General features: G+C 34.7%; 2 protein-coding genes across 2 annotated transcripts; both read left to right on the top strand.

The window, feature by feature from the left end:
- Positions 1-7989: 7989 nt before the first annotated feature.
- LOC129794307 (probable inactive tRNA-specific adenosine deaminase-like protein 3) lies at positions 7990-8931 on the top strand. The gene has a single exon (XM_055835100.1). It carries the CDS (start codon positions 7990-7992, stop codon positions 8929-8931), a length of 942 nt encoding a protein of 313 aa, XP_055691075.1.
- A 4948-nt stretch (positions 8932-13879) lies between these two features.
- Positions 13880-14032, top strand: LOC129793731 (uncharacterized). The gene has a single exon (XM_055833975.1). It carries the CDS (start codon positions 13880-13882, stop codon positions 14030-14032), a length of 153 nt encoding a protein of 50 aa, XP_055689950.1.
- Positions 14033-14088: the final 56 nt, after the last annotated feature.

The following is a 14088-nucleotide window of genomic DNA, read 5'->3' as shown; positions in this document are numbered from 1 at the left end:
ATGACGGTCGGATAAAATATTCATTACATGCAATTCAGAGGATAATTTTAACACTTGGAGGACCCAAGATTTGGCACAACGCGGAGGATCAAATTGGTAATAAGTACCAGCTGATAAAATATGCTCAATAATTAATTATTAATCAGTTTAGTGAACGATGATCGAAACTTTCACTAATTCTTAATCTCCTTCAAGCATTCCTGCACCTAATTACTAAATATTTTATTGAGAAAATCGTCACTGAAAAAAAATTGCGTGGAATCTATGCAAAATTGCCAATTCAAACGACTTTTTAGCTACAATTTTGCATAAATTATTATTGCGCCTAAATCATCACAAACTTTGATTCTTAAAGTAACTTTTTAGACACTTCCGGCTATAAAATTAGTCCACATTAATGTTTTTCACCGAGGAAAAGTGAACAAGAGTTCTTTATTCGAGAAATATAGGGAAAAATAACCGCAAAACTATGGTTAAAATGTATGGGATTTTGACTGGTAATTAGTACCAATTCGATTTTCCACGTTGGATTCTGACTTTGACCTCAATTATCTTCCAAAGAAAAGATTTTTCTCGAGATTTTCTTTCTGCTATCGTAAAGTAATTAAAATTCCCTACACATAGATGTTAAATTCATCGAGATAAGTCCAATCGATTTTATTTTGTGACGATTTTAAGGTTCAAATTGGTAGCAAGTACCAGTAAAGACCTCCAAGTGTTAATAACATATTTTATCTTAAGATTTCTAGGTTATGTAGAAGAGTAGTAGAGCAGAAAAATATAAAGAAACGAAAAAAACACATTTTCTTTGACTTTCAAAATGGAGGGCGGCGATGTAGAAAGACTTTTTGTTGTAGTTACAGCTAAAATTAAAATTCCTTGTGTCAACAAACTTTCTCAGAGCACAATTTAATAGTTTTAACAAAAATACGTAGTCTTCTAAAATTTCTCATTGAACATTCAAGCCGAATCTCTTGGGAAATCACTTTCTCAGTTGATTGCAATAGCTGCCATTGTCGCGTGTAGGTGGAATGCCAGCGTGTGAGAAATGTCAAAAGTTCTTGTGTAAAAATTTTTGTGTTGAAGAAAATAAGAGGCAAAACTACTTAATCCCACCACAAAATCGAGGTAAGTGAACTGCCAGGTGCTTCAGTTACCTCTTGCGAGTCACATTCCACCATCTCCATGGCATTTCACGTGAGATCCGCCGAGAAAAATGCCCAATCGCCAAGCCCTCCTCCTGCCGCTGATCAATTTACTATCACGTAATAATCTTCGTCGTGAGACGTAATTTCCGTAATAACCAGACCAATCTCTGGCCAATCCAACATCGTTGATCCCCTCCCTGATATTCCTACACCATTGCTGTGCCCATCAGGATGCCACGGATGAAGATCCCGGGAAGAATCATCATGCCGTGGGGTTCAGGAATGATGAGATCGCTGTCCTTGGTGTGCTAAGCGGGGGATTGCCTGGGATGTCATTTTATTTGTGAGAAGAGTTATTGGGCAAAAAAAAATTGCACGCCGCGAGGCCTTGAACACCTCCAACGTCATGTTTTTATATCTCGTGTGTAAATTTGGTGTGTTGGAATTCTTTTCCCGCAGCTGATAAAACTGACGCTGTGGCTCCTATCGCTGTGTGTGGAGCACTCTTCATGAGTTCTCCTCCACATCCAATTGGTCCCTGGGCTGTGTTCTCGCACCTCGCCATATTTGGAGGGAAATTCAATGTATCGCACACACGTCACAGCCCGGAAGCATTTCTCTGGGCAGCGCTTTCCAAAGGGACTTTCGGACTTTCTCTGGGCTGTGGCTGCTGCCCAAGTGCTATGCCACTGCCCCATGAGGCCCCACCCACTTTCCACGTTATCACACACACAAAAAATCTCTCTGCAAGCCGGACTTTTGTCCAGCAACTGAGATTGAGATCAAGATTAATGCTGTGTGGTGTTTTTGTCAGACACCGGAAGTACTTCCACCTTGCAGGGCATTTTGGACTCCCATTGAGATTCATCACATTTCCATAATTTTTTTTATTCGTTGCCATTCTCTGTCTTGATGTTTGTCCCCCAAACTTATCAATATTTCTCCAAGGTGACTAACTTTCGAATACATTTCCATTTGACAAAAATCCACCTGAATTTGCGAGAAAAAAAAGCCCCGAAGGGATTTTGCAAAAAGCTTCTTCCATAATAGGGTCAAAGTGATATCATAATAGAAACCTTAAAGAAAGTATTTCTTAAATGGATTTTGAGAAAAGCGAAGGGAAAAGCATTGTGTAGGAATTATGCATAGTAAAGTATTCGCAATAGATTTGCTCCTTCATTGATTCTCCGTTGATGGCGCTGGTTGGTATGAATGTGATTGCTTGATTAGGAGGCTAGAAGCATAGGCTAGGTCTTAAGAAAACTAAAACAAGTTGTCTCTTAATTTTCTACAAACCAACATTTCTTTTCTCAATTTATCTCGTTTTCTGCATCAACTAAAAATCTCCAATAGGATAGATTATTAAAAGCTCATCATGAGATGCTTCTCAAATCAAATAAATCCATCTTTGAGTCATGTGCGTTGCATAAATCTTTCCTCAACGCCCATTAATTATCTTTCAACTCTCATAAATCCATAAAATGACTGCGTTTAATTATAGTTTCTAATTGCAGTATTTATTAATGATCAAAACGGACAAAACTGGTAAACTGACGATTTTACTATTAATTTTCAAAATATTTTGGTATTTAAAGGAATATTTTTTTAGGAAGCCTCAAAATGAATAAACTCCTTTAAATGTTTCTAAAATTTCTAATCCTTTTTCTGATACTTTCCAGAAAAGCTCTGCATAACTTTAAGTTTTTCTTAGAATCTTAGGGAATCTATTTTTACAGAAAGAAATCTAATATTTTTAACAATTTTTAACATTAATCTGGAATTGATGAAGCATTTTTTTTTTTGCTTTTAAGTATCAAAGAAAAATTTATTTCAAATATCGAATAAATTCTGCTTAAGAAAGATTCTAAAAGAGATATTCTTTTAAGAATATCATAAAGCTGAGAATTGATTTTTAAACTTCTCGAAAATGGTCCTTTCTATAGTCTTTTAAAGATCATTCAAAAGTTTTCCTTTTTTTTTTTCCTCTTCAGCCCTTGATAAAGCCTCAGATTGAGATGAAATCTTCTAATAAAAATCTGTTTTATTAGTTTCCCATGGAAGAAAACTCTCCGCACTTCCTCTATTTTTAGTCATCTTTTACGCTAATTTTTAATCAAAATAGCTTTATTGAATCTACATTTCTGGACCCTTAAAGAGTTAGAAAAATTAAGCAATAAGAACTCCAAACAATTTTATGCGGAAAAATATTCTTTATTTTCTAGGTAAGATCAGTAAAATTATAAACTAAGAAATAGTGCAAAAGTTATAAGAAAGCTCAAAGATTTTTATGAACGATTTTTGTGGATTTTTGAGTCAATTTTTAAAACTTTTCAAATAAAAAATCAAGTTTTTCTTTTTTGTTTACCTTTTTCTTTAAAATTATCATGAATATGTAATTAAATACATTTTTAATGGCACAAAAGTCTTCTCTTTTTCAAACAATTTTTCAATGATCTATTATTTCCAGCACTGTGTTGTAGAATATTCTGCTCAACAAGTATTACATACACCTTCCTTTATTCTTTGTTAACTACCTACAAATTTTCTAAAAGACAGATAGACTTTTAAATGACTCTTGTGGATTAATTTTTCAATTTTTAGCAATTTTATTTTCAATTGAAATAAGTCCAATTTTGCTTTACTAAATACTGAAAATTTTCATGGTGTCACAAAAGCAATTTCCCGCACAGCAGGATAAAAAATATTTCCATATATTGTGCACAACTGCGTGAAGAAAAAAAGCTCTGCCACATCATAGCTTAGAGGTCGTAGTGAAGAGCAAAACCTCCTAAAATCAACACATATGTATATAACTCGTGGAACATTCAAATGGGTTCATCAAAATCAAATTAATTAGATATTTTTTGGGTCATTCTCATCGCATTTTTGTTTTCCTCACAGCACCATCAGAAAATATTATGTATATAATCACAATGAGAATTATGTACACAACAATATGTATATAGAGGAGGCAATGAGACAGACAATATGTATGTAATGTAGGTTTTGCCCTCAGTGTTGATTATTTTATATTTTTATTTTTGTAAATTACATTTTGAGAGATTATTTGATGACACAAACATGTTTCCAAAACTGTTGCACTATCACCCCATATAGTTTGTACCCATTTCTGCCCTCACGCTCATTGTGAAATGGATTTTGTGTATTAAAATGCGACGATGGAAAATAGTGAAAATCCCCAAAGAAATAAAGGCGCACTCCAATAACATTTCTTCATCGTGCACACCATCGAAAAAAAAAGAGCCCGAGTGTGGAATAACGTGGAAAAATGCTCAAATATACATTTAAAATTGTAACTTGTTTAACATAATTAGTTGATTTATTCATACAGCATGTCACACTGGTTTTTTATTTTATTTTATTTCTTTCAATATTAATGAATATGCAACGGGTTTCTCTCCTATGTCACCTTTTTTTCTATTATTAATCTTCTGTAATGGTGTAATTTTCATTCACGATCTCGAGAAACGTTTGAAGAAAAAATATACATATAAAAATGCAAAGATAAATATATATAAACTGCAAAGATAAAAATTAAATATAGCATGGATGGAACAGTATAAAGCGAAAGAACGGTAAGTAAAACTTACGGGCTGTGATTCTTTCTTTGTCAGTGAAATGTGAAATTGACGGAAAATTAAGGATGGGCAAATTTTGAGGAAGGCTTTCTCGCGCACCGAATCACAGCCAACGCGCAGATAATTTGTGAGAAGCCTTAATCGTGGGCGTTGGCTGTGATTCGATACGCGAGAAAGCCTTCCTCAAAATTTGCCCATCCTTAATTTTCCGTCAATTTCACATTTCACTGACAAAGAAAGAATCACAGCCCGTAAGTTTTACTTACCGTTCTTTCGCTTTATACTGTTCCATCCATGCTATATTTAATTTTTATCTTTGCAGTTTATATATATTTATCTTTGCATTTTTATATGTATATATATAATGTATATATCTATGCATTTATATATATATATTTTATTTTATTTTATATGTGTATATAAAACGCCCCGCTTCGCGGGGCGTTGGACTTATGCAACTCAAGATATGACATGTAAACTTTAAAACGCGATATCTCCGGAACGGCTACATAGATTTTCTTCATTTTTGGCATGGTGATAGATACTATAGTCAACTATAACATATCAAAATTTGAAGCAATTCTATAAAGCGGTGCTCGAGATATTCATCGAAAACTCATCGAAAATTTTGTTTTCGATTTTAGCGCCACTTGCGGTCATTTTTTGAACTTGCAATGTTCCGAGCAGTTGTAGGGCTCATTAATATCTTTCATTTGAGCCCGAGTTGATCAAAATCGGTCAAGCCGTTCTCGAGTTATGGCCGATTTTCGATGAAAAATTGTGGCGGCCATATTGGCTAAACGGCTTGGCCGATTTTCGAAAATGAGGTATCGTTGGAAAGGTCTTGATGGCCCCTACAACATATCAAAATTTCAGACCTCTAGCTATAATAGTGACTGAGATATAGCGAAAACAAAATTTTGAGGTTATTCAAAATGGCGGACGCGGGGGTGGGGGGTTGGATTTGATTTCATAATCGGATGTCTTCCACCTGATATATGAACTTTGCCGTTGACCGCAAGTTTCTATCTATTACCGTTCTCTTGCAATATTGCGTTATATTCCGGCCGGACGGACGGACGGACGGCCGGACGGACGGCCGGAAAGATTTTTGGCGCATACGTTTTTTGGAATGTGGGGACCCTAATTCGTGCTTATCCCAAGTTTGAGCCCGATCTGACGACTTTGCATTTTAGAGTGTACACAGAAGCTGTGCTTCTTTTAAGAAAGAATCACAGCTAAAAACGCACCAACGAGATGGACTTTAGGAATGCCTCGCGTTTACAGGGTGACCGAAGAGAAAGAAGGTCACAAGAAGAATTTTTTTTCTCTATTTTATTGCATGTTTTATCTGGCCCTATGAATCTGTAGAAGAAACTTCTAAAAATTCCTCAAATTCTTAAAGAAGCATTAGCATAAAGAAGTTTTCTTTAGACTTTTCAAAAGCTCGAAAGTTTAAGGGAGAAAGAAGCTTTTTTGCAGCAAATAATGCTTCTGAAAAGCATCGAAAAGACATTCAACATTGAACAATAGTATATTACATAAAATAAATTGTCTTTTTGATCTTTGGAATAACATTTGAATATTATATTAACAAAAAAAATTAAGAATGTAAATAAATCTGCATAATAATAAAAAATGCAATAAATACAATTAAATCCCCCAATGAATTAGCATCAACTGCAACTTAGGCGTAATTGGAATAGGATAAACTAGTTTTTTCCAAAGAAATAATCTTGGAAATAATTATCCATGTCTTGGACTATTCAGCGAATAGCAATTGAAAAATACTACATACATTGACAGAGTCGTGATGATAAAAGCAACATTTTTCATTTTGACGTGTTGAGAAATAATTGACTTTATTTTACATCTTTTTTTATCAATAAACAAATCCCCATTTGACGACACTTTCAAAACATTCATACATACAGATAATTTTGCTGCGGAATCAGCTTTTATGCTTTTTTCACAGAAATCCGGGATTTTATTTACTTACATTGAAGCATAATAAAGTTAAAAGCTTCATTCATTGCGCAAGAAGGAAACTTTTTAGTCAAAAAAAAACATATCAGAGAATTTGGGGAGAAAATATTTAAATAAATAAAAGAGCTGAGCTTTTTTGTTTTTATTTTAAATGTCTCTTTATCAGCACCAAGCTACATGTTATTGATGCAATTTAATCAATTTCCCCGTCAAAAGAAGTAAAGATTTCTGGTTCTTATGCTTTTGAGGTGTAAAACTTGTTGGATTTTTGGTTGCTTAAACCATCGTCTTATACTTAAAAGAAAAAAAAACATTAAGATGAATTATCGACTTGTAGCACAAAACAACAACTTTATGATTAATTTGAGTAGTTAGTTGAATCGTTTAAAATCAATTTTATAAAACCCAAATTTCCAACACTTCAGATGATGAAAAGACTTAAATTTTAACATTCTCACAGATTGGGGATTTAAGTCCAAATTAAGCAAATGAGGATGATTTTGATTTTTGTAAAAAGCCAATAAATAAATCTTCAAAAAATCACTAAAAACGTTAAAATCTTATCTGAATTTATATCCCTAATCTATGGCGTCACTTTGCAGTGTCTTACGAAATTCAAGAGGGCTATTGCATCACCGATGGTGTGGGATTGATAAAGAAATATTAATCTTTCTCTGCATGTGACGCATTCCAATCGTATCCAACGAATGAATAAAAATTATCGTTTTTTTTAAAACATTTTTCAGAGTTGGTTTATATTTAGAAAAGAAAGCTTCAATAAAATTGATTTTTTTAATCTCCATAAGCCTGAGGAATCTCCTTTGAAGACAAAGAATAATGTTATCAGCGACATCTATTAGATAATACAAAATTCTCAGACAGTTTGTGTTTCATTGTGAACGTTTTGCAGGAGGCCATTTTGATTTTTCAGTTTGAGATACATTTTAACTGATAACTTTGGTTCAATAAATTTGTTTTTGATCAAATTAGACTTGAATGCAAACAATTTTATTAATCTATCACACCACATTGAGAGAAATAATGAAAATATTTTATTCATGTGGCCCACACCACACTATCAATGCAAATCAATAATGTTTTCGAGATACTTTCATGTTGGATTTTTTTTCTCCGTTTGGCCATCGATTGAGGTGGTGTGTCGAAGAAGTGACCAAAAAACAAACATTCCACAGTGCGAGGTCATTTGACGCCAGAGTGACAAAGAATTCTTTCTTACAGCGGTGGGTGAGGTGGAAATGAGTGAAGGAACAGAAGCAAAGAGGATGAGGCCCCAATGGGTGGTTTTGAGTGTCCTCGAAGAGGGCCTAAGGAGGGAACCAGAGCTCGTGGAAGCCTTTGTGGTGACACTTGAGGATAAGAAAAGTCTCACAAAGTGCATGGAGGAAATCACAAAAGCCCTGCCAATTCCGGAATTTGCGCATCTCAAGCGAATCCGAGGGCGAGATGTTTTACTGGGGAGTGTGGAAAAATTTCCCAAAATGAATGATGGAGGAGTTTATCTGCGGCAGAAGGGATTAAGTGAGACACTGTTGGAGAAATTCACACAGATAAGGCGGGAAAGTGTGCCAAGATGCGTACCAATACTACGATGGCAATTTAAGATGGCATCCAAGTACTGGCCATGTAAATTTCATCCTGATAAATATCTCGAGTTGCTCTACAGCAACAAAATGTTCTCTAATCACCAAGTAAACTTCCATATCGCCACCATGGAGATGTGTCTCAAGTTGAGCGATAAGCACCCCAATCCTGCGATAGTTGTTGATCCCAGGGACGGTGGGATCGTCACTGTGGCGTGGTCTCAAGTCCAGAGGCATCCCCTCGCTCATACCCCCATGGTGGCTATTGATAGTGTGGCCAGGAGTCAGGGTGGAGGCGCCTGGGAGTGTGACGACGTGACCCAAATCACTGAAACAGTTCGCCAGGAGCTGAAAGGACTCACCTACGATGGGGGAAGCTGTGGGAATCTCGACAAATACGGACCGTACCTCTGCACAGGATACGACGTCTACCTACTGCAAGAGCCTTGCATAATGTGCGCCATGGCATTAGTCCACAGCCGCGTCCGGCGGGTTTTCTTCCACAGACAATCGCCAAGGGGGGCTCTTGTGAGCATAGTTCAACTACACACTGTCAGGGAGCTAAATCATCATTACGAAGTGTTCAGAATTGACTGATGGTCCCACCGAACGTGCTGTGAAAAAGTGGAACAGAAATTTACATAAATGCCAACCAATTTTCTGCATTTCTGTACAAATTTTCTAGATCAATTGACACTATAAGATATTGATTGATGTCTCAATAAAAGATTTTTAAATTATCATAAGAATTTTATTAAGCCATAAAAAACATCTGTTCTCCATAACATAAATTTACCATAAATTCCATATAAGAATTTAATTAAATTATACATCTCAAAGAGGCGAAAACTCATTTTTTTGCAAAACCAAATTAGAATTTCCTTGTGAGAAAATTGAGCATAAATCCATATTTGATACAGCCTCAACCACTTAGAGAAAAAAGACAAATTTCAGTATGTTCATTAATTTTCGTGCATCCATGAACCAATTAATTCCCATCACGAAAGCGTCTTACAAATTGGGAATAATTGAAGCAATTAAGACACAACACAGTGGTAACCCGTAAAAATGCATGTCTCCATAAATTGGAATTCACAGAAAAACATATTCATGGGGAATGGGATAATAACAGATTGAGAAGAAAATAAAACCCTATAATTTTCGGGTGAAAATTCATCATTATTATTTAACCCTTCAGAAAAGAAAAGACTGGGAGAAGCTCTTTGAGTTTGTTTTGCTTATTAAATCATTAAGAAAAGATATAATCTGGGGAAATGTAGCAAAAACAATTTAATAAAAATCATTTAAATGAAGTCGGAATTTTTTTTGATAATTTTTAGCCATCATAATATAAGTCAAATATTACTTGTCGTAGCATTTATCGCATAAAACGTTTTCTTTTTTTGTGAAATTTTGCGATTTATGCGACAAATGCTACGACAAGTGATGAGCTATGTTATTGAAGTTCATTAGATCTGTACTGTGAACGAACAACTCTAATCTCTTTTAAAAAAGTTATTGTCTTCGTTGTAAGATGGTTTCTTCCTTAATCCTGTTTTCATTTTCGTCCTCATCATTTTCCATATAAAAAATGTTAGAATTAATGAATACGAGCTAATAATTATAATGTATTAGCTACATGCAGGGTTGATTGAAACTTTAGAGCTTCTTGGAGAAAAACTAACGTAGAAAATTAATGAGAGTTTCTAACCACATCAGTCCATAACCAGACAGAATAAATATCAATTTTGGAATTTTTACTTCGATAACTGACTTCCATCTCTTTGTAGGAATATTAGTAGGGAAATCTATGGGAAAGGGAAGATTGTATTTCTTACCTTTGGCAGGTTAACAGAATGGGCAATTATGACAATTTTTTTTTATAAGAATGGGCCTTGTTCAGCGACTAAGAAACCCTTGAAATTCGCTTGAAACTTTGAAATCTCAGTACAAAATTCAAAGATTTCAAGGGTTTCTTGGTCGCTGAATTAGGCCCAATAATGGAAAGAGACGAAATTTTCACCAATTTACCTAAATCAATTTTCACTTTTTCGCCCCAAGTGCTATTTTTTAGTTAAATTGGAGTGTAAGAAAAATTTGTAGAAAATTCAAAAGAATCGTGTTTAGCAAATAATTCATTTATTAAAAAATGCATTTAAATCTAATAATAACTGTTAGGGATATTTACCTATGGGCGATATCCGTGAGAATTAATTAATAAATATTCTTCACAAGGGCACTTCAGCCGGGTCTCTCACCTATGGGTGATATCCACGAGAAAATAATTAGTAAATTAGCATCAATGGGCACCTTTTTCCGGCCTCTCTCACCTGTAAATACCGTAAATACAGTCACAATTAATCCGGCGGTGAGGAGGATCAAACTTTTTACAACGTGGGGTAGAGCAATAGAACTTATTTCACTTTATTTCAGAAAAATTTATTAACACGCCATGTAACGTGGGGCGTTTTGACAAGAGTGGCAGCCATTGGTGAAATTGCCATTCAGGAGGGGCAAACTGCAATAATGTCGATCAGTTGATCGACATTGCTAAATTTAAATTAACGAAAATTGCCCAATCCTGAACAATAACAAATTTTTCTCTTATTTTATCCATCTTAAAAAAAATGTTCGATAAAAAAGTATTTTGTTTGTAAAAGTTCTTATCTTTTTTTTCAATTTCTGAGCCAAAATTAAGTGATTCTTTTTATTAAGGGATAGTCAAGTAATTTTGGAAATTCTGGGACTTTCAAGAGCAATTTACGAACCAATTTTGAAACAAAAAATATTAAATTTTCTTGCATTCTCGTTAAATGGCCAAATATTGATTCAAATTTAGTATTTTCACTATTGAAAATAATTTTTTCTTCTCAAAAAAAAATTAATTGAAATTCTCACATTTTAACCATTTTATTCCTGTTTCTAAAATTACTTGACCGTCCCCCGTATTACAGAAATTAATGTTAGGGAACGTGGCCCAATTTGGACCTCTAAAGGTTCGCGCAGAATGAGAAAAAATGGTATAAAATAAAAAGCAATATTCTTAAATGTGGTACCATTTTAAAGCCTATTTAATGTTCTTTTAACTCCCATAACTTTCTACATTTTATGTTTTATCAATTTCAAGTAATAGGGGACTGAAAAAGACCTTAAGAGGCCCGAATTAGGCCACGTTCCCCTAAGTAAAATTCTATGAAATGTGATTGGCTGAAAGGGGAAAATTATTTATGTAGGTAGAAGCTAGATTCTCACTTAGTTCTTATCTCAAGTTTCGTTGGCAAAATAACTTGAGAGAAATGCCACGAAGGCCATTCTTTCTATCACTGGAAATCATATCAGAGATATGGCATTATCATTTGAACTCCTCCATATCTAATCATGAGACATTGATGTATATTATATTTTGCTCCAAAAAAGCATGGGATTTTCTTTGTAAATTGATTATTCGTGAATTAGTGGAAATTTAAAGCTCCCCAATATTTTCTTTTCAATAACTTTGTGAGCTTTTGCCGGGTAGGAATATTATTTTGATCAGATACTGTTTGCGTATCATTTTCAATAAAAAAATTCTTTTTTTTTGCTAAAAGAGTCAACGCGAGTTACTTTTGACACACCAATCAAATGAAAAAAAATCATAAAATCATATGAAGAAAAATATATTTATTTCGTACAGCAATAAAGTTCCTTTTGCGAAGGCTTTCTGCTATCACAAAATTTTTCCCCGCACGCGAGAAAAGATGAATGTGCGAAGGACAAATGGAGCATCTTTCAATGGCATGCGCATCGTATGACCAAGAATCTCACATATAGTGTTGTACTACATATAAAATGTGTTTTCCTCTGATTAAGTTTGACATCCAAATGGCAATATTAATATTGTGCTCCTCCCTCTCTCGCTGGAAAATATGCGATGACAATGAAATACCATATAGCATTCAATTGCCATCCACTTGTATAAATTAATGATGATAAATTTTCGAATAAAATATTTCGCGCGCACACAACTTTTCCAAGCAAACGAAAATGCCTGATACTGAGGAAGATTAAAATGTCTTTTTAATTGATACTAACAAGGAGAACTTGACGATTGGGCATGTGAGAGGAGTGTCCCGATGGGCATTTTGGTTTTTAACATACAACAATACGGGTGATGGTGTAGATGAAGCTTTTTTTGGGAGCTCTTAGCGTGTGCTTTTTTTGTGGTTGCGTTTATTTCATTAAAGAGTTTTTCTTGGTGGTGTAAAAGTTCTTTTTGAGGAAATAACTTCCTCCATCTCGCTCCCTCTCAACGACAAATTGTTTCTCTTGATGATGTTGTGAATACAGATGGTGGGTGCTTTTGTATTATATATTTTATTTATCTATTTAGGTACATACCTACGGCATTTATTGTTATTTGACAAACAAGAGGGAAGCTTTTTCTTACATTGTGACGAATGAAGAATATTATATATATTTTTTCAATATATAATTTAATTGCATTCGCTTTTTTCCTATCATTTAAGTTTGGTGCGTAGCGAGAGCAACACTTCCGTCTCGGGCTTCGGCGCGGGGCGCCAATAGGATTGTTTTTTTTTGCTTTCTTATAACCCTGCAATAGGACTTTGTGTGGATTCTTCGTTTGGAAGGAATGTTTTTTCTTCTTAGTCGCATCAGGGGGTTTGTAGGATTTTTCCGTCAACAATTTGGGAATATTTTGTGATTGTAAATTGAAAAAGAAAATATGTATAGGTTCAAGTGTCCTCCTTCGGTATGAAAATTAAAAGGCGCGGGAAACTTTAGTTGGTGCTTGGCTCCTCTACAATAACATTTCAATAAACAAATCAATTAAATGAAGAAACCGATTCGCCTGATGGAATGTGACGCGGCACTGAAGCTCTGGGCTCTTGTTGCGCGATGAAAATTCAGCTGGTAGTTGTTGGATACTTGTGACGACTGAAAGTGATTTCTCGCCAGTTGTTATTGGACATCCGCCCGAAGAAGTTCATTTCAGCCCCACACGATACACGAGCCGTGCTTCTCTTGAGACACACACATATTACATTTTGTCTCTCTCCCATAAGAGGTGTTTAATTTGTGCCCCACAAAAAATTCGCAAAACTCTCACATTTTCTGCAAGAAAAAAATTGAGATTTTGTGCAACGAAAGTGGATAAGGAATTTAATTGAATTACAATAAGTTTAAACGCGAAAAAAAATCAACAGTGTTGTGAAAGAAACTTTAATTTTTGAGTGAAGAAAAAAATACTTTTGCTAATGTGGACTTTATAAGAGGAAAAAAAAGAGAAAAATAAACTCTTTGATACAAAAAGACAAAAAGAAAAACTCAGGTGTGTCGACGGAGGAAAAAAAAGCCTTTGAATGATTTTCATTCTCATTTACGCAGATTCAATTGAATCAGTTCCGGGCAACAGGTCCCTCTAGTCCGTGTAGGACTCATTGAGCAACAAGTAAAGAAAAGGGTTTTGCAAAAGTAACAACCATTGGTGTGATCCAGCCAACTTCAGTGTTGTACCTTTGGAAAATAAGAAAACATTTCACAGTAAATGGATAAAGTGATAACAAGTGGACCAGAGTTTATTGTGTTTATGTTCAACAAAATGCTGTTGAAAATTGAGAACATTCTACTGCAGAGTCATAGACAACGTGAAACGACGGGAATTAAGAAATTGTACAATTCCTTCTTCGTCCTATTTTAACTACCCTCCCCGTGTGGAAAAAAGGACTTTTGGACTGCTTTTTTTCTGGTCTCCGA

Source organism: Lutzomyia longipalpis, chromosome 3, assembly GCF_024334085.1.
Source record: "Lutzomyia longipalpis isolate SR_M1_2022 chromosome 3, ASM2433408v1".
NCBI classification, from domain to species: Eukaryota; Metazoa; Arthropoda; class Insecta; order Diptera; family Psychodidae; genus Lutzomyia; species Lutzomyia longipalpis.
This window is presented reverse-complemented; position numbering and strand designations above follow the sequence as displayed.

Bases quoted from the DNA above. Each gene is read 5' to 3' on its own strand.
- LOC129794307 (XM_055835100.1), top strand. From the start codon at position 7,990: ATGAGTGAAGGAACAGAAGCAAAGAGGATGAGGCCCCAATGGGTGGTT.
- LOC129793731 (XM_055833975.1), top strand. From the start codon at position 13,880: ATGGATAAAGTGATAACAAGTGGACCAGAGTTTATTGTGTTTATGTTC.